Source organism: Anomaloglossus baeobatrachus, chromosome 5 (genome assembly GCF_048569485.1).
Source record: "Anomaloglossus baeobatrachus isolate aAnoBae1 chromosome 5, aAnoBae1.hap1, whole genome shotgun sequence".
NCBI classification, from domain to species: Eukaryota; Metazoa; Chordata; class Amphibia; order Anura; family Aromobatidae; genus Anomaloglossus; species Anomaloglossus baeobatrachus.
This window is the reverse complement of record NC_134357.1, coordinates 397,730,523-397,750,137: the sequence shown is the minus strand read 5'-3', so window position 1 is coordinate 397,750,137 and position 19,615 is coordinate 397,730,523. Positions and strand designations below refer to the sequence as shown.

Genomic DNA, 19,615 nt, shown 5'->3' with positions numbered 1-19,615 from the left:
TATCCATCCACAGACAGCCGTTTCGGGGTATTTGCCCCTCATCAGTGTGGAGTAGGAATCTGGCTAGTGGGAGCATTGCCTAGTAAAAGACTATGTGAGCAAGGATGGTTGACCTTAGGGAGATCAACATCCACCACTGCGGAGACACCATCACGTGTTTCTCAACGCAGTGATTCTAGAGCAATGCCCCCTGGGAAATATTCAAAGCCATTATCAGCATGACAATTCCAGTCATTTGCATGCTGGAGCAAACTCTAAACAGTATTCGGAGTCAGGTGGTGGGACAAGAGGAAGGGGAGGAAGTACAGGAGGATTCATATGCGGAAGGGATACCAAGATCTACAAGGTCCAGATGTTCAGCATCACCAAGGCGGCAGGCATGGGACGGTGGGGGAGAGGGATTAAAAAGGGCGCATGGTAGCAGCCAAATTGTTGAGGAAGGTACAGGAGCCCAGGAAGAAATAGAGGATGAACTGGCGATGGGCATGGAAGACTCAGCAGATGAGGGAGACCTTGGTGAAATTTCGGTTGTTCGAGGTTGGGGGGAGATGTCAGAGAAAGGAAGCACGGTTATCACCTCGCCGACACAAACACAGCAAGGACTTGGTCCGCATGGATGCGCAAGACACAAGAGCGCCTTCTTGCTGCACTACCTACAACATGACCCTCAGATTGTCCGAATTAGAAGTAATGCTGACTACTGGGTTGCCACACTTTTAGGGATACTTTGCACACTACGAAATCGCAGCTGCGATGTCGGTGGGGTCAAATCGAAAGTGACGCACATCCGGCATCGCTGTCGATATCGTAGTGTGTAAAGCGTTTTTGATACGATTAATGAGCTCAAAAGCGTCGTAATCATATCATCGGTGTAGTGTCCGACATTTTCATAATTGCGCGGCAGCGACGGTACGATGTTGTTCCTCGTTCCCCTGCGGCAGCACACATCGCTGTGTGAGAAGCCGCAGGAGCGAGGAACATCAGCTTGCCTGCTTCAACGCGGCTCACGCCGGCTATGCGGAAAGACGGAGGTGGGCGGGATGTTTAAGTCCCGCTCATCTCCGCCCCTCCGCTTCTATTGGCCGCCTGCCGTGTGACATCGCTGTGACGCTGCACGACCTGCCCCCTTAGGAAGGAGGCGGGTCACTGGCCAGAGCGACGTCGCAGGGCAGGGGAGTGCATGTGAAGCTGCCGTAGCGATAATGTTCGCTACGGCAGCGATCACAAGATATCGCTGCTGCGACAGGGGCGGGTACTATCGCGCTCGGCATCGCAAGCATCGGCTTGCGATGTCGTAGTGTGCAAAGTACCCCTTAGATCCCCGATACAAGTCAAAATTTGCCGAAATAATTCCAGCCATAGAAAGGGACGCACGTATGCAGGAGTATCAGAAGAATCTCACAGTTGTAACTTGCCAACCATGGGACTGTCGAGTCATCATCAGTCAAACCGTACCAGCAACACCGTATCTGGTGCTGGTAACAGCAATTTTATGGATTCGTTTCATGATTTTTTTACATCATTCTTTGCAAGGCCACAAGAGACAAGAAGTCGGACACATAGTCAATGGCTGGAGAGGATGATACAAGAGTATCTCCAAGTGAATATAGATGCCATGACTCTGCAACTGGAGCTTTGCTCATTTTGGGCTTCCAATCTGGAAAAATGGCCTGAGCTCGCCACTTACGCCTTGGAGATCTTGTCGTGTCCCGCAGCCAGCGTTCTCTTGGAACAAGTCTTCAGTGCTGCTGGATGTGTGCTGACAGATAAGCGCACGTGTCTGTCCAGTGACAATGTGGACAGACTAACGTTCATCAAGATGAACAAGTCATGGATCTGCAAGGACTTTTCTACCCCTGTGTCATCCTGGGGAGAGTAAAGGCTGGCGTATTTTTGAATGTGGTTGATGCAAATCAACATGCCAAGTTTGCAACTGGGGGACAACTGATGCCACTGAAGTGGTGTGTGTGGCCCAATTTTTGGAAAAAAGGGAGAGTCTGCTTGGAGTCCCCTTGCTGTTTTTTTTTTAAATATTCCAAGATGAACAAGTCATGGTTCAGCAAGGACTTTTCAACCCCTGTGTCATCCTGGGGAGAGTAAATGCTTGTGGATTTTTGAATGTGCTTCATGCAAATCAACCAGTCAAGTTTGCAACTGGGGGACAAGTAATGCCACTTAAGTGGTGTCTGTGGCCCAATTTTTGGAAAAAGGGAGACTCTGCTTGGAGTCCCCTTGCTGTTTTTTTTAAAAATGTTCCAAGATGAACAAGTCATGGTTCACCAAGGACTTTGCTACCTACTCCGGTGTCATCCTGGGGAGAGTAAAGGCTGGCGTATTTTTTAATGTGCTTGATTCAAATCAACATGTCAAGTTTGCAACTGGGGGACAAGTGATGCCACTTAAGTGGTGTGTGTGGCCCAATTTTTGGAAAAAAAGGGAGACTCTGCTTGGAGTCCCCTTGCTATGTTTTACATGATTTTAGAAGGGCATGACATGCCTTTATCTGTGTCTCCTCCTCTTTTTACTCGTCCAGCTCTTTTGTTCCATCACTAAGCAACCCAATAAGTGACACACCACTGGAATCAGGATTTTTCTGCCCCTACATTATGCTGTGCTGAGATTAGGTGGCAAAAACCTTGTGACAGATTCTCTTTAAGGAAATCACGGACTCTGTTGTGTACTGTGGACTCAATAGAAAAGGGAACATCCAACGCACCGCCGATAAGACTGCATCTATGATAGTAAGGGGATACATTGGTGTCTATGGTACAGATAGTATGCACATCTTGAAGGCACTATCTACGCTGAGCATTACAGAACATACGCTCTTGTAACAAAGTGGCCAGGAACGCAACACGCAGTAAAGACGGAAATAATATTACAGGAAATAAACAAGTACAAAGAAAAAGAAATTCAATTACAGTTGGCACATTTCACAGTTACACTCAACTGAACAAGTATGGGCAATCACTGCAGGTTATTACAAATAAATTCACTTAGCAATAACACTATCCAGGTCCTTCTGTCAGGGGAGCATCATTGACCTACTAGGGTCACAATTATGCAATAAACAGAAAAGGCTTAAACTTATATAGACCCACTTATTTCAGTGGTTCACTAAATTTGCCACAATTGCGTGGCAATGCACTACACCAACAGTTAACTTTTATTAATAAGTTATTTTTTCTCAGTACTGTTCGCAAGGCGGGGAAAATCGGCCAGGGTCACTTGGATGTTGCTTTAGAATAAATGTCCATTTCTCAGTCTATGGTTTCAACTTCCAATCTTCGGTGATTAACAACGTAGATCAACCCTCTTCCGGTGCGGTGTTCAGTCTTTGGGTTCCTTTGGTGAAGATATTTGGTCTTCAGGTTCCTCTGGCAGTGATACTCTGTGGTCAGGTTCCTCTGGCGATGGTATTCAGTCTCCAACAACAACAGTCAACAGACGGTCTTCAGATTATTCTGGTGACAGTATGCAGTCTTTAGGTTTCTCTGGTAGTGGTATGCAGACTTCTGATTCCTCTGGGCTCAGTGTGCTTTCTTCCAGATAATTCCCTTGCAGACAACACGGGTCTGCTCTCCTGCTGATGTTCTTGGCGCTAATTCTACCTTCCTGCTGCTGTTTTAGCCATTTATATGTGATAATTGCGCCACAGTGATCAGCTGACATAGCGTTGTCTTCTAACTCTTCCCTCAAGGAAACACACTTCTTAAGGTCCAGTCACACATAACGAGATCGTTAACGGGATCGTTACTACGTCACAGTTTCCGGATCGTTGTTAAATCGTTGGTGAGATCATTGGTGAGATGTCACACAGTCATTTTCCCAACGACTTTAGTAACGAGGCAGCGACCTGTATAACGATCTCGTTGGTCATTGGGACCCTCTCACACAGCAGCTATGTAATGATTCCGACCACGAATAGGGGCGTAGTGTTTGACGCTGTAAGCCACATAGGCGTGCATATGCGTCGCCTTTTCCACAAACCTCCACTCCAATTGGTGGCCAATACTGCGTTCTGATTAGGCGGCCGGCCTAGAAGGCAACTTTGTATCGCTTCATCTTTTATCCCTTTTTGAGCCTTGCTTTGAGGATAGAACCTGCGACTCCACCCAGATTCATTCGTACTTTGTTCCCGGTTGCTTGCTTGCTTTTCGGATCGATGCTGCATCTGCACCTAGATTCATCCTTCCTTCGTTCCCGAGTGTTTGCTTACTGTTCTCAGCACCAACCAATCGGTGTAGAGGGGGTGCAGAAAAGGTGACGCAACTACACGCCTACGTGTCACACTTTAAGTTCTCATCTAGGTCGTTAATGAGATCGTTGGTAGGTGTCAAATATACAGATCCATCCTGCCCAGCAGGACTCCAACGAGAAAAAAATGGCCCAGGACATTCAGCAACGACTAACGATCTCACAGCAGTGGGCGGATCGTTGGTACGTGTCAAACATAACGAGATCGCTGGTGAAGTCGTTGTTTCATCACAGAAACTGTGACGTAGCAACGATGTCGTTAGCTATCTCGTTATGTGTGAAGTGGCCTTCACAGATTGGTTCCTGGTGACCCTGATCCTCTGGCAGATATCGATTTTGGTGCACAAATGAGGTGGAGTACTAAGCTTGAGTATCTTCTTCTGGCCACACTCTTAGGGGTACTTTGCACGTTGCGACACCGCTACTGCGATATCGTCGGGGTCAAATCGAAAGTGACGCACATCCGGCGCCAGTAACGATGTCGTAACATGTAAAGCCTAGATGCGCTGATAAACAATCGCAAAAGCGTCTTAAATCGGCGATCTGTGTAGCGTCGGTCATTTCCATAATGTCGGAACGATGTTGTTCCTCGTTCCTGCGACAGCACACATCGCTGTGTGTGAAGCCGCAGGAGCGAGGAACATCTCCTTACCTGCCTCCACCGGCTATGAGGAAGGAAGGAGGTGGGCGGGATGTTACGTCCTGCTCATCTCCGCCCCTCTCATGGCGGAGTCAGGAGTCTGACTCTGAGTCTTAGACACATGTTTCTGTATAGGACCGGGCCGCGCCCACTTTCCTGGTCTTATAGGCCCAGCACACCTGAAGCAGGATATGACATAGGGTTGTGCTGGGTATATAAGATTGGTCTTTACATGTCGGCGGGGCCTGATCATCGTGTCTTGTAAAGAAGTGTCTTGGAAGGACGTGTCCTAAAGCCTTGTCTTTTGAGCTAGGTGCTCAGGTCCCCTTGTGCCCTGTCCTGTTTTACTGCTTGTCCTTGCTACCTGGTACCTGGGCCTGTATCCTGTACTGTCTAAGGAACCCCGAGACCCTGGTGACCTGGTTCTACCCGTCCCTGCCACGCTAGTGCTCCGGCTACCGTGTACCCTGCCCTCCGGTAGGGTGCTCGTCCAGTGGATCCACCTCCTGGGCCTACCAGTCCTCCTGGCCCTCACAGATTGATCAGGCCATGGATCCCGTTGGAGCACAAAGATCAGAGCTGGCTGAGCTGCGCCAGGAGTTGGCGCAACAGCGCGAAACCCTGAACCGGATGCTGAAGTTCCTAGCGTCCATGGACCACCGGTTATATACGCTGCAGACCGCCGCCTCGTCTGAGTCCGCGTAGCAACTAGTCTCCAGGTCCGAACCAGTTTCCTCCACGACCTCGCAACTTCGCCTCGCTGCACCGCCTCGCTATGCGGGAGATCCCAAGACCTGCCAAGGCTTCCTGAACCAGTGCTCCCTGCACTTCCAGTTGCTCCCGCATTTGTTCGTCTCAGACCAGGCTAAAGTGGCATTCCTGATGTCACATCTAGAAGGCGAAGCTCTAGCCTGGATTAACCCCCTGTGGGAGAATGAAGATCAGATGACCACCGACATCCGGGAATGCTTGCAAGCCTTCCGAAGCACCTTCGATGAACCCGGACGTACTACCGCAGTGACCTCTTTGCTCCTCTGGCTACGCCAATGGATCCTGACCTTTGGCCAATACGCCATCCAGTTCCGCATGCTCGCCTCTAAGCTGGGCTGGAACAATAAGGCCTTGACGGCGGCCTTTTGGGAGGGTCTCTCTGGCCGCATCAAAGACGAAATGGCCGGTCGTGACGTTCCACGAACTTTGGACCCTTTGATATCCTTAGCCACCCGGATTGACCTCCGTTTCCAGGAGCGAACCAAAGAGGTATTCTGGGAGAAGCGACCACCCCGTCACGCCTTGTTCCCGCAGAGGCCTACCGCTCCTTCGCCCCTGCCTTCCTGTGATGTGGCTCCAGAGCCCATGCAAATAGACCAACTGAACCAAGCCAAGCAACGCCGTGCAGAACGGCTCGCCGAGGCCCTTTGTTTTTATTGCGGAGACGGTTCACATTTGCTCCATTCTTGCCCGGAGAAACCAGGTAGACCCCAGGACCAAGGGATGGTGGGAACCGCCACCCTTGGCACCGGCATCCCCTCCGTTCCAGTTACACAGACTGTCCAGGTAATGACGGAGAAGACCAGATTCACGGCAGAGGCCCGCATCGATTCTGGGGCAGCGGGTAATTTCATACACCAGTCTATAGTGAACCGATACCAGGTACCTGTGATCCCGCTTGCCAAGCCCCTCTGGTTCACCTCCGTGGACAGTAAACCGCTATACGAACCCGTCCGGTATACCACCGAACCCATGAGACTTCAGGTTGGCACTCAGCATACTGAGATCATTGCCTTCTATGTTATCCCTAGAATGGCTCCTGAGCTCCTGCTGGGTCTGCCCGGGCTTCAGCTCCATGACCCTGACAATAGTTGGCGCTCTGGTGCTATTACTCGCTGGGGTCCCTTGTGTCATGATGGCTGCCTGCAGCCTGCTCCTCGGCCCCTGTCACCTGGACCTGTCATGCCGCAAGCAGAAGAAGCGGTGACGACGCAGTCCAGCGCCGTACCACAACTCCTGTCACATTGCCTGTGGTGCCACCGGAACCAGAAGAAGAGACGACGCAGTCCAGCGTCGTTCCATCGTCCCTGGTAATTAAGACTTTGATACCACCAACTTCTGAAGATGAGACAATGTCCGATGCCCAGTCCGAGACGCCCGATCCGGTCGTCCACGATTCCCATCCTGCCTCTGCCTGTCCTCCTTCATCCATGGCCACTGACATGGGTTCTCCGATAAGGGATATAGTGGCCATGAAAACGGTGCGGGGTCGGCAGTCCTTCCTGGTCGATTGGGTGGGTTGCGGTCCTGAGGCCCGGTCCTGGCTGTCCCAGAAGTACATTGCTGCTTCTCTCCTGCGCGACTTCATGTCCCGACCGCGGGGAGGGGGGCATAAAGGAAGGGGGGGTACTGTCACGCTCCCGATGCCTCGGCATTGCTCCTCACCCACTGACCCAGTCTCGCCATCACACCACCGCTCCTTGCTCACTGATCCAGTCCACGTGTCCGCCGGTCACGGCTGCCGCTCCCGCTCATGCCTCCCTGTGTCCTGTTCCTGGTCTCAGGAGTCTGACTCTGAGTCTTAGACACATGTTTCTGAATAGGACCAAGTCGCGCCCACTTTCCTGGTCATATAGGCCCAGCACACCTGAAGCAGGATATGACATAGGATTGTGCTGGGTATATAAGATTGGCCTTTCCATGTGGGCGGGGCCTGATCATCGTGTCTTGTAAAGAAGTGTCTTGGAAGGACGTGTCCTAAAGCCTTGTCTTTTGAGCTAGGTGCTCAGGTCCCCTTGTGCCCTGTCCTGTTTTACTGCTTGTCCTTGTTACCTGGTACCTGGGCCTGTATCCTGTACTGTCTAAGGAACCCCGAGACCCTGGTGACCTGGTTCTACCCGTCCTTGCCACGCTAGTGCTCCAGCTACCGTGTACCCTGCCCTCCGGTAGGGTGCTCGGTCCAGTGGATCCACCTCCTGGGCCTACCAGTCCTCCTGGCCCCCACACATTTTAGTTTTCTATACATTTGACACAGTGTCATAATTTTTTGGAATTGGGCTTGTACAAAAAAATGCTAAATTGGTGCTGTCATTCCAACAGAATGCAGCATCAGTCTAGAGGTAGAGTAAAAGATGCTATTTCATTCATACAAGATAGTATGTAAATAAAATAGCCTCCCTACATTTGGACTAATGCTACATTCTGTTGTTGTGATAGCGCCAATTTAGTACAAAAAAAAACACAATTCAGCCATTGTTTTTTGAGTTTGTTCTATGGTGTTGAGCTGGTAACATGCTTCTCTAAATTACTATAAAAAAAATGTGGTTGTCTCGACAAGAGACCCATTATTTTTTTTATTTCTCTGTCAAATGAGCAGAATGAAAGATAGTTTTTTGCAAGTCGAGCTGTAACGTTTATTGATACTATTTTAGGCTAGTTTCACACTTGCGCTGAACGTTATCCGTTGCATTGCGCTGTGTGACGGATGCAACGGATGTGTTGCATATAGTGGTACAACGGATGCAACGGATGCTGCAAAACAACGGAATCCGTTTAGATTTTTTTTTTTTTTACAGTTTTACCGGCGGCAGACTATTGTGAACGACCAGCTGATCGCTCCCTGCAGCCGGCCGCCGGGTGATCAGCTGATCACTCCCTGAAGTCGGCCGCCGGGTGATCAGCCGATCGCTCCCTGCAGCCGGCTGCCGGGTGATCAGCTGATCGCTCCCTGCAGCCGGGTGATCAACTGATCGCTCCCTGCAGCCGGCCGCCGGGTGATCAGCTGATCGCTCCCTGCAGCCGGCCGCCGAGTGATCAGCTGATCGCTCCCTGCAGCCGACCACTGGGAGATCAGCTGAGCGCTGTCACTTGCCGGCGCCCGGGCATGCCGACGGGCGCTCAGCTGAGCGCTGTCACTTGCTGGCGCCCGGGCATGCTGCCGGGCGGGCGCTCAGCTGAACGTTCGGCCACCGCGAGCCAAAATAAAGTTTGTGATTTTAAAAAAAAGAGCATGTGCAGTGAAATCCAGAGGATTCCGCTGCTCAAAACAACGTTACATGCTGCGTTCCTCCCGCTGGGCGGAAGCAACGGAGCGTCGCCCAGCGGTAGCAACGCAGGTCCTTTTGGTACAATCCGTCATCCATACAAGTCTATGGGAAACAGCGGAATCCGTTAACGGATTCCGCTGTTTTCCAAAAGGGCGGATTGTAACGGAAGGAAAACAACGCAAGTGTGAAAGTACCCTTAAGGTACTGTATAAACAATATTTTGAGAGCTTTTTATTGTATTTATGGCATCTTTCAGTTGCCATAAATACAATAAAAAGCTCTGAAAATATTGTATATTTTATATATATATATATATATATATATATATTTATACTAAAGTTTTATATTTTACTTTTATTAAATATTTATTTTAAAAATATATTTTATTACATTTTATTAATTAGTCTCCTTAGGGTATTTGAACCTGAGATCACTTGATCACCTAGTCAATACACTGTGATATATGATTATATGATATTGCTGTGCATTTGGAAATTGACAATTTGCTATGAAGTTCAGCAAGAGCCTGGGCTTCAAAGAAGTTATAAGATGGCAGATAATTGAATCTTCACTATGTCCCCGGCGGCAGCATGCGACTGTTGTACTATGTGGCAATGGCTGTCAGATGTGATGCTTGCCATGTTTAAATACCGCTGTCATGCTTGACAACAATAATTAAGAGATTAAACTGAAGCAATGGTAGTTAGCTAACTTCAATCGCATCAGTTGGGTGACAGTTTGTACAATGCACTACAAGGAGCAGGCTCAGCGCCTGAGCCTGAGTCATATAATGTTTGTGCACAGACCACTGTACACGTACGGCAGATGACAGTAAAGGTTTTATCTCCCATACACTTAAGATACAAATCAACCAAAATTAGTGATTTTGACTATTTGGATTTCTAATTTTTTACATGCATAATTATTAGTGGTAACTGAAGGAAGACTTTTGAATGTTAATGTGATTTGCCAGGTTGGAAAATTTCAGCCGTGAATGGTTGAAGCTAGTTGTAAAGGATGATCGGTCAATTCAGCAGACTACTTGCCACTGAGTTCGAGCGTATTGTGCTTTTTTAAATGCCAGTTATGTCTTGAATGTTAAAGGATGGATTGTTTGTACGAAGGATCCAATGGAAAATTGATCCACTACGTTCTAGCTGCTCAAAAAGTTAAGTATATGGCCAGCTTTAGAAAGAACCATTGGCAATAAGCTGATAACAACAGTCTTCACTGCTGAGACACCAGGTTTCTGCTGTAATTTGTAGGAACATCTGGAAGAAAGTGTTTGATTTTCCTGCAGGGTGACCAGAGAGGACCAGAGAGACTTGACACAATGTCTATCAAGACAAAGAGTTGTCTGTGTCATGCAGGCCAGGACAGGTTCACCAGACAGTCTGTAACTACTCTCCTGAGCAGAAGGCCTTCTCCATTAGAATTGAATCTCAGAATTAGAATACATTGGAATACAATCTCAGAACTCCATAATCAAATATGTTTAAATGTTTCTGAATTAAATAACTGAGCAAACCCTTTATTTCCCATAATTTCCTTTTCTACACTAAATATTCTGAATTTCAGCTTCAAAACGTTTGTCAGCATGTCAACTGAGAATGGTTTTCCATCAACTGATCAAAAGGAGACACTGAGACAGCTCAACAACAGACTTGCTGATTTCATGAAGCATTGTCATCTCCTGGAACAGTCAAATATTGCACTGCATAAAAAAATTGAGGAGAAGGTAATGACAAGTGAACCACCACACATTTCTGCCTGGGAAGAGAAGAAAAAAGAAATTCAAGACCTCCTTCAGTTGGTGAGTATTACATGGTTTTGGTCATGTTAAAATACTACCAACATTTTTTAACAACATTTTTTAACAACATATTAAAATAAATACTTAATACTTAGTCATGTTAAAATACTAACCTCAAACCTATATTAGGATCAGTTTCCTGAATACCCACAATGTGCAGATTAGGGTGTCCCTCTTGTCTGATTTGCGCCAAGACTACATTGATCTCATGGTTTGCTTGGCCATTTGGATTTCCTCCAACTATCATACAGTATCTCCCATAAATAAACTGTTCGAAAGGTAAAAATTTCCCAAACTCCTAATGATGAGGTTTTTCCTCTGATGAACATCTGTATATATATCCTAATAGGACACATATTACTCACAGAGTGTGATCCACCAATTGAGACTACACTAGACTAGCCAGATTAGAGTCCATAACCTCCTTCTGCATCTTCTCCTGGCAATAAATAAAATGAGCTGTGGGAGGCAAAAGTCAAATGTAGAGCAATCAGCTGATTACTCGGGTTGGGGCATCGCACTGGAAGATTTTTGTCCGTTTAAGACAACTTTTTTACAAGTGCTGGCTGGTGAACATACAGTTAGGTCCAGAAATATTTGGACAGTGACACAAGTTTTGTTATTTAAGCTGTTTACAAAAACATGTTCAGAAATACAATTATATATATAATATGGGCTGAAAGTGCACACTCCCAGCTGCAATATGAGAGTTTTCACATCCAAATCGGAGAAAGGGTTTAGGAATCATAGCTCTGTAATGCATAGCCTCCTCTTTTTCAAGGGACCAAAAGTAATTGGACAAGGGACTCTAATGGCTACAATTAACTCTGAAGGCGTGTAGTGAGGTGCCAGGGGCGCCTCTGGGCTTATAGTCGTGGCCCCTTCTGTCAGGCTTACCCCTGGCTCCGCCGTCACTATCGGGACGGGAGATGTCTTGGTGGGGCAGAGTGTGGTGGTGCAGATGTCGTCCGATGTATAAACACTCTCCAGGCATGGTTCGATGCAAATAAAAGACATTCTTTATTTCACAACTCTTTCCAAAAACCGGCAGTTACAGATGACTTCACGTTCTTTTCTTAGCTGGGGAAAGCCTGTCCTGACGTCTCCTCCAGTGGGGATGTGCCCGGCTACTCTACTTCACCTGGCTCCCACTTCTGGCTACCCACAGCCCGGACCCACACCGGGACTGCTTCGCACTATGAGGTTCCGCCCGCTCCTTTTCTCTCCGGCTTCCCTGTTCTTCCAGCTCCCTTCTTTCTTTCTTTCTGCCCACTCAGCTCCACACTCTGCCCCTGGCTGTCTCTTCTCTCCCGTCCCGGACACAACTGCCTTCAGCACACACTTCCTTTTCCCCTAAGCTGCCAGCTCCTCCTCTCTCCTCTACAGTTTCTATGGGGACAGCATTAACCACTTCAGAGAAAACCTGTGCTTCCTTGTAAGGGGTCTGCCCACCCCTTACATACCTCCCCTCTCTTTAAGCCTAAGCCTCCTGGCAAGGCACAAATCTAAAATCACATTTTAAAACTAAACAAAGTCATTTTAATGAAACTGCGAACATGTTCACCTGAGGGCACCCGCAAGGGCACACCAGTCCAGCGCCCGGAGTTCCTCCTGGAAGCTCCCGGTCTTAGTCGTGCCCGGAGGCCGTCGGCAGGCACTCCCGGTCTTAGTGGAGTTTCTGCCCGGAGGCTTTTGCAGCACTCCCGGTCTTAGATGTTAGCTGGCAGGAACACAACTCGGCAAAAATCTTCTTAACGACGCGGAGGGAGCCCCTGGCTCAGTCCAGCATCAGGCTCTCTTCCGGGCTCAGCAACTTGAACGGTTACAAACAACACACCTTCTTCCAGCTCAAAACAACGCCGGTGTTGAACAAAAACAGGCCCGCCATCTTCCGGTCTTGAAAAGTCACTCCGGATGATATGCACGTTGCCATTCGGCTCGTTGGGCCTGCACGTACTCCGACAGGGACTGTCCGGGCAACCGGCGCAGCCTCCGGAAGGGCTCGTAGTTGGCGGGTTGCTCCAACGTCTCGGGTGGGAGAGTTCAGCTAGCACCGGTCTTTGCTGCGACCGCCGCCGGTATTGGCATTCCTCCCACTCGATTTCCTGTTGCCACTGTGCGGCCTCTTGTGTAGTGGGCCGCTCCGGTCCTCCTGGCACAGCCGGTAGGTTAAGGGTGGGTCCTTCCGCAGCCGCAGTCTGCTTCGGGCGTCCTCTGCCCAGGCTAGTCGCTACTAGTGCGGCTACCGCAGCTTGCTGTCTTCCTGGAGTCTCCATCTTGCTCGGAGTCAGCGTTTCTGGTAATGGCGTCGGGGTCAGTGGAGATGCTGGAGGAAGTGGAGGCGGGCTTACTTTTCCCGCTCTTGGGTATACTCCACCCCCAGTCTCACACATCAGGTCGACCCCTACGCGGCGGTTCTTCTTTTTCTCTGGAACACCGCCCACTTCACATATCTTCCTTCGTGCCCTGGGACCGGCACCTCCCCTCTTTGGGCGGAGTGCTCCGAACTTCTTTTTCGGCACCAGCCAGCCCCAGGCTCTTCTTTTGGCGCCAATTCTGCGCGCGCTTTCTGTGTCTTCACAGACAACGGCCATCTTGCCGCCATCTTGTGCCCGGTCCAACGCCTTAGGCACTTCTTCCTCTTCCCACCATGGGATCGGGACTCTTTTCCAATAATCTGGATCCAGTGTCCTCGGCATCACTTGATCTCCTTCTTCTTGGAGCGGGACCCCTTGCATATGATCCGGATCCTGCCGACTACGCCACATGTAGTGAGGTGCCAGGGGCGCCTCTGGGCTTGTAGTCATGGCCCCTTCTGTCAGGCTTACCCCTGGCTCCGCCGTCACTATCGGGACGGGAGATGTCTTGGTGGGGCAGAGTGTGGTGGTGCAGATGTCGTCCGATGTATAAACACTCTCCAGGCATGGTTCGATGCAAATAAAAGACATTCTTTATTTCACAACTCTTTCCAAAAACCGGCAGTTACAGATGACTTCACGTTCTTTTCTTAGCTGGAGAAAGCCTGTCCTGACGTCTCCTCCAGTGGGGATGTGCCCGGCTACTCTACTTCACCTGGCTCCCACTTCTGGCTACCCACAGCCCAGACCCACACCGGGACTGCTTCGCACTATGAGGTTCCGCCCGCTCCTTTTCTCTCCGGCTTCCCTGTTCTTCCAGCTCCCTTCTTTCTTTCTTTCTGCCCACTCAGCTCCACACTCTGCCCCTGGCTGTCTCTTCTCTCCCGTCCCGGACACAACTGCCTTCAGCACACACTTCCTTTTCCCCTAAGCTGCCGGCTCCTCCTCTCTCCTCTACAGTTTCTATGGGGACAGCATTAACCACTTCAGAGAAAACCTGTGCTTCCTTGTAAGGGGTCTGCCCACCCCTTACAGGCGTCTCCCTCGTTAACCTGTAATCAATGAAGTAGTTAAAAGGTCTGGGGTTGATTACAGGTGTGTGGTTTTGCATTTGGAAGCTGTTGCTGTGACCAGACAACATGCGGTCTAAGGAACTCTCAGTTGAGGTGAAGCAGAACATCCTGAGGCTGAAAAAAAAGAAAAAATCCATCAGAGAGATAGCAAACATGCTTGGAGTAGCAAAATCAACAGTCGGGTACATTCTGAGGAAAAAGGAATTGACTGGTGAGCTTGGGAACTCAAAAAGGCCTGGGCGTCCACGGATGACAACAGTGGTGGATGATCGCCGCATACTTTCTTTGGTGAAGAAGAACCCGTTCACAACATCAACTGAAGTCCAGAACACTCTCAGTGAAGTAGGTGTACCTGTCTCTAAGTCAACAGTAAAGAGAAGACTCCACAAAAGTAAATACAAAGGGTTCACATCTAGATGCAAACCATTCATCAATTCCAAAAATAGACAGGCCAGAGTTAAATTTGCTGAAAAACACCTCATGAAGCCAGCTCAGTTCTGGAAAAGTATTCTATGGACAGATGAGACCAAGATCAACCTGTACCAGAATGATGGGAAGAAAAAAGTTTGGAGAAGAAAGGGAACGGCACATGATCCAAGGCACACCACATTCTCTGTAAAACATGGTGGAGGCAACGTGATGGCATGGGCATGCATGGCTTTCAATGGCACTGGGTCGCTTGTGTTTATTGGTGACATAACAGCAGACAAGAGTAGCCGGATGAATTCTGAAGTGTACAGGGATATACTTTTAGCCCAGATTCAGCCAAATGCCGCAAAGTTGATCGGACGGCGCTTCATAGTACAGATGGACAATGACCCCAAGCATATAGCCAAAGCTACCCAGGAGTTCTTGAGTGCAAAAAAGTGGAACATTCTGCAATGGCCAAGTCAATCACCAGATCTTAACCCAATTGAGCATGCATTTCACTTGCTCAAATCCAGACTTAAGACGGAAAGACCCACAAACAAGCAAGACCTGAAGGCTGCGGCTGTAAAGGCCTGGCAAAGCATTAAGAAGGAGGAAACCCAGCGTTTGGTGATGTCCATGGGTTCCAGACTTAAGGCAGTGATTGTCTTCAAAGGATTCGCAACAAAATATTGAAAATAAAATTTTTTTTTTTGGGTTTGGTTTATTTGTCCAATTACTTTTGACCTCCTAAAATGTGGAGTGTTTGTAAAGAAATGTGTACAATTCCTATAATTTCTATCAGATATTTTTATTCAAACCTTCAAATTAAACGTTACAATCTGCACTTGAATTCTGTTGTAGAGGTTTCATTTCAAATCCAATGTGGTGGCATGCAGAGCCCAACTCGCGAAAATTGTGTCACTGTCCAAATATTTCTGGACCTAACTGTACTATGCATATGAGCGATGGTGGATTCCACCTACTTAAAAGAGTTGACTGAAAATAAAACAAAAAAAGAAAATGACATTACCAATAAATTCCTAAACACCTCACCAGATTTGGGGCCTATAAACTGCGGTCACCACCAGTGGGCTCTTATATACAGCATTCTAACATGCTGTATATAAGAGCCCAGGCCGCTGTGTAGAACATAAAAAACACTTTATAATACTCACCTAAACGGTCGCTGCGGTGGAGTTGAATCTTATGGGCGTCTCCGTTCTCCAGTTCCAGCACCTCCTCTTTCAGCCATCTTTGTCCTCCATCTTCTGAAGCTGCGGTGCATGACGCGTCCTACGTCATCCACCCTCGCCGGCATTGAGGTCCTGCGCAGGTGCACTTTGATCTGCCCTGTGCAGGGCAAATAAAAGTATTGTAGTGCATCTGCACGGGGCCAGCAAGTGTGTATGATGTAGGACAAGTCATGCACACAGGTTTCAGAAGGAGGATGAAGATGGCCGAAAGTGGAGGCGCCTGCACCAGAGAACGGAGATGCCCATATGACCCAACTCCCCCACAGTGACCGTTTAAGTATTATAAAGTGCCTGGGCTCTTATATACAACATGTTAGAATGCTGTATATAAGAGCCCATTGGTGGTGGCCGCAGCTTATAGGCCCCAAATCTGCAGACAGGTTCCCTTTAATTAGCAAAGTCACATTTTTTTGTCTAGGGAGGTAATCACTATAGTATGTCAAAATGACTGCCATCTTGGTACACGATGAGAAACATGTCTTAGGATGTTAATAGAATGGTTGCCTATAACCATGTGCCATGGGAATCTCCGCTGCTGTGACCTAGACATAACCTATTCCAAGTACTGTCAAGCTATCTCCAAGCCATAGAAGATGATCAACATTCAGAAACATAAGGAGAACACCCGTGTGAGCAGCATTTTCATACTCCAGCACACTTGCCATCTCTAGTAACAGATAAAAAGACCAGGTGGACAGCAGTGTGAGCAGCCTCGTCTAACATCAGCACTTTGGGTATCTCAAATGTTAGAACAGACAGGGTGGACAGAAGTGTGAGTAGAGTCTTCTTACTTCAGCACCCATTATGACCAGAAATAGATGAAATAGACAAGATAGACAGCAGTGTGAGCAGCATCTTCCTACTTTAGCACCCCTGGTATTTCTAGTAATAGATCAGATAGATAAGTAGTATTAGCATCATCTTCTTACTTCAGCATCCCTTGTATCTACAGTTGTCATGCGCGGTGCGGATCCTCGTTTACGGGTCGCTACTACACAACCTACCATGCGTCACCCGGATCGGCAACCACAGTTTGCTACCACCTGATTGGACTCTGTTCTGTACACACTTCCAACAAGCAACCTGGTTTCTGCAAGTACAACTGTCGGGCGTCGGTTGTTTTATTTACCACTGTTACTGGCACGTTAGGAATTAATGCCTCCTGGAGCAGTGGCTGGCTTTTCAGTAAACCAGGTTTGCTAATCACTATTTCCAGCTGGTCTCCTTCTACTTGTCTGGGGAGTTTTCTGTACCATCGTCGAAGATACTTCCTGCTTGCAGTTGCGATACTTGGCGTCCGTGGCATTCCTCTTTTTGGTAACCAGTGTCTTGTTATCTGCGCTGTTTGAGAGTACCCTGGTGTGAATTGCTCCTACTCCTTTTGGTTTATTCCCTCCGGTGTCATTTTGTCTCTCCTCTGTGGTTGTTTGCAATGTGTGTTTTAGTTATACCCCCTTGTCTGTGTCTTGGAGGAGGTTGGCACGGGGGAAGGTATTAGGACAGGGTCGGACAGGAGACAGGGCCAGGCAGGGACCTGGACCCCCTAAACCTTCAAGGCTATCTTAAGGGTGAGTGCAGGGCACAGAGTCCTTGGCTTAGCGTAGCCTCCTCGGTGTCCTTCCCACACCCCTGGCACCAGTATTAAATCACATCTTCCTACACGAGTAAAGAAGACAGAGCATCCTACTGCTCAAGCTCACAGGCTCCTATTATTATTATTATTATTATTATTATTTATTATGAGAGGTGGATTAAGCGGGCCGCAGAGTTTAGGATAGATTGGAGGGGAGCAAGAGTGTTGGAAGGGAGGCCAGAGAGCAGGAGGTTGCAGTAGTCGAGGCGGGAGATGATGAGGGCATGCACTAATGTTTTTGCTTATTCTTGGTTAAGGAAAGCACGGATCTGGGAGATATTTTTGAGTTGTAGTCTGCATGAGGTGAAGAGGGCTTGGATGTGTGGCTTGAAGGATAGAGCAGAGTCGAGGGTTACTCCAAGGCAACGAGCTTGTGAGACTGGGGAGAGTGAGCAACCATCAAGTTTGATGGAAAGGCTTGTTGGAGGAGATGAGTGAGGAGGAGGAAAGACAATGAACTCTGTTTTGTCCATGTTAAGCTTTAGGAATCTCGCAGAGAAGAAGGATGAAATAGCAGACAAACATTGTGGAATTTTGGTTAGTTGAGAGGTAATATCAGGTCCAGAGAGGTAGATCTGTGTGTCATCGGCATAGAGATGATACTGAAAGCCGTGGGACTATGAGCTGTCCCAGGCCGAAGGTGTAGATGGAGAACAGCAGGGGTCCAAGAACTGAGCCTAGGGGGACATCGACAGACAGGGGGCGAGATGAGGAAGTGGTGTGAGAATGGGAGACGCTGAAAGTTCGGTCGGTTAGATATGAGGATATCCAAGATAGGGCCAAGTCTGTGATGCCCAGAGATGAGAGAATCTGTAGTAGGAGGGAATGGTCTACTGTGTCGAAAGGCAGAGGACAGGTCCAGGATAAGGAGGATCCTTTAAACATTCTAGGCCAGATTTCCGTCAGTGTAATAAGATGGCGATCATACTACAGTTACCTCCCTAGACAAAACAAGCATGATCTGCTAATTAAAGGTATTTAGAAATATATTTCTAATACTCGTAACATTCTCATTCTTTATGTTTTTTTGTATTTTAAGAGAAGCTTAGCTTTGATAGGTATGATGCACTTTGACTGGTTCCAAGTTCCTCGTCCTTGATTTTAAATGCGGAACTAAAATGTCACACCTTACATATGAAATTACACCAATGGTGCAACCGATTGACTTAATAATTAGTAAGTAATTCACTAATGATTTTGTTGCTGATCATTATCTCTGCGCTTAACAAAGCAAGACAAATAATAATCACTGAAGTAGACTTGAGGAGTTGTGAACTAATGTAAAATGCTGGCACTACTTCTACATCAATTACAATCAGAGTGACATTAATCGGTAATTACTACACTGTGCTATGACACATGTAATACTGGAAATTCGAGATGCAGTTATAATAACTTTACTAGTATATGTAAATATCAGGGAACATTGATTGCATTTATATTCTCTATGGCTGTCTATAGTCAGTGAAGTTGGGGAGCAGTAGCTTCCCCTTTAGTGGAGGAAAAGTCCTATACAAGTGTTGAAAATGTCTGGTTGATGCCTGAAGTGAGCAACACCAGCCTCATATATTTTTTACAATAGCCTTAAAACTTATGTTACATATAAAACCAAAAATTTACCAAGTATTGGGTTAAAATATTATTTTATTGTACAAAAATATTGCATTTACAAAATTTTATTAAATATCATTAAAATACAATTACAAAATACAAAAGCTGCTAATACCAGACCAGTGGTAATCAATTAATATAAGAAATATAAACCATTGGTATAGCATAGAACACAGGTAAAAAATAGATATTAATTGTGATTCATTCAATGGTTAAATATTTTATATATATATATATATATATATAGTCAATATTATATAATAAATTATAATTAATTAGATATCCAGTAAGTGAAGTCTAGTCTATTATGATAAATTATAAGTTACATATATTCAAAGTGCATAGTGCAACAGCAGGCGATATATATAAGGATATAATAAAAAAAGTGCATAGTGCCAATGTTAAACAATAAAGACTGCATAACTTACAAAGTTAGTATTCCCACCAGGTCTGGTCACCTCAACATATGTTTCAAAAATAGAGTCTTCTTCAGGAGGTGTGTAATTGTATTTTAATGATATTTAATAACA

At 47.2% G+C, this 19,615-nt stretch overlaps 1 protein-coding gene across 1 annotated transcript in view; it reads left to right on the top strand.

Annotated features, from left to right (window-relative positions):
• Positions 1-19,615, top strand: part of KRT222 (keratin 222) — a 119,622-nt gene that overhangs the window by 23,791 nt on the left and 76,216 nt on the right. Inside the window, exon 3 of the mRNA XM_075350163.1 lies at positions 10,513-10,747. Within this exon, the coding sequence (XP_075206278.1) occupies positions 10,513-10,747 (235 nt within the window). The remainder of the gene's footprint in view (positions 1-10,512; positions 10,748-19,615) is intronic.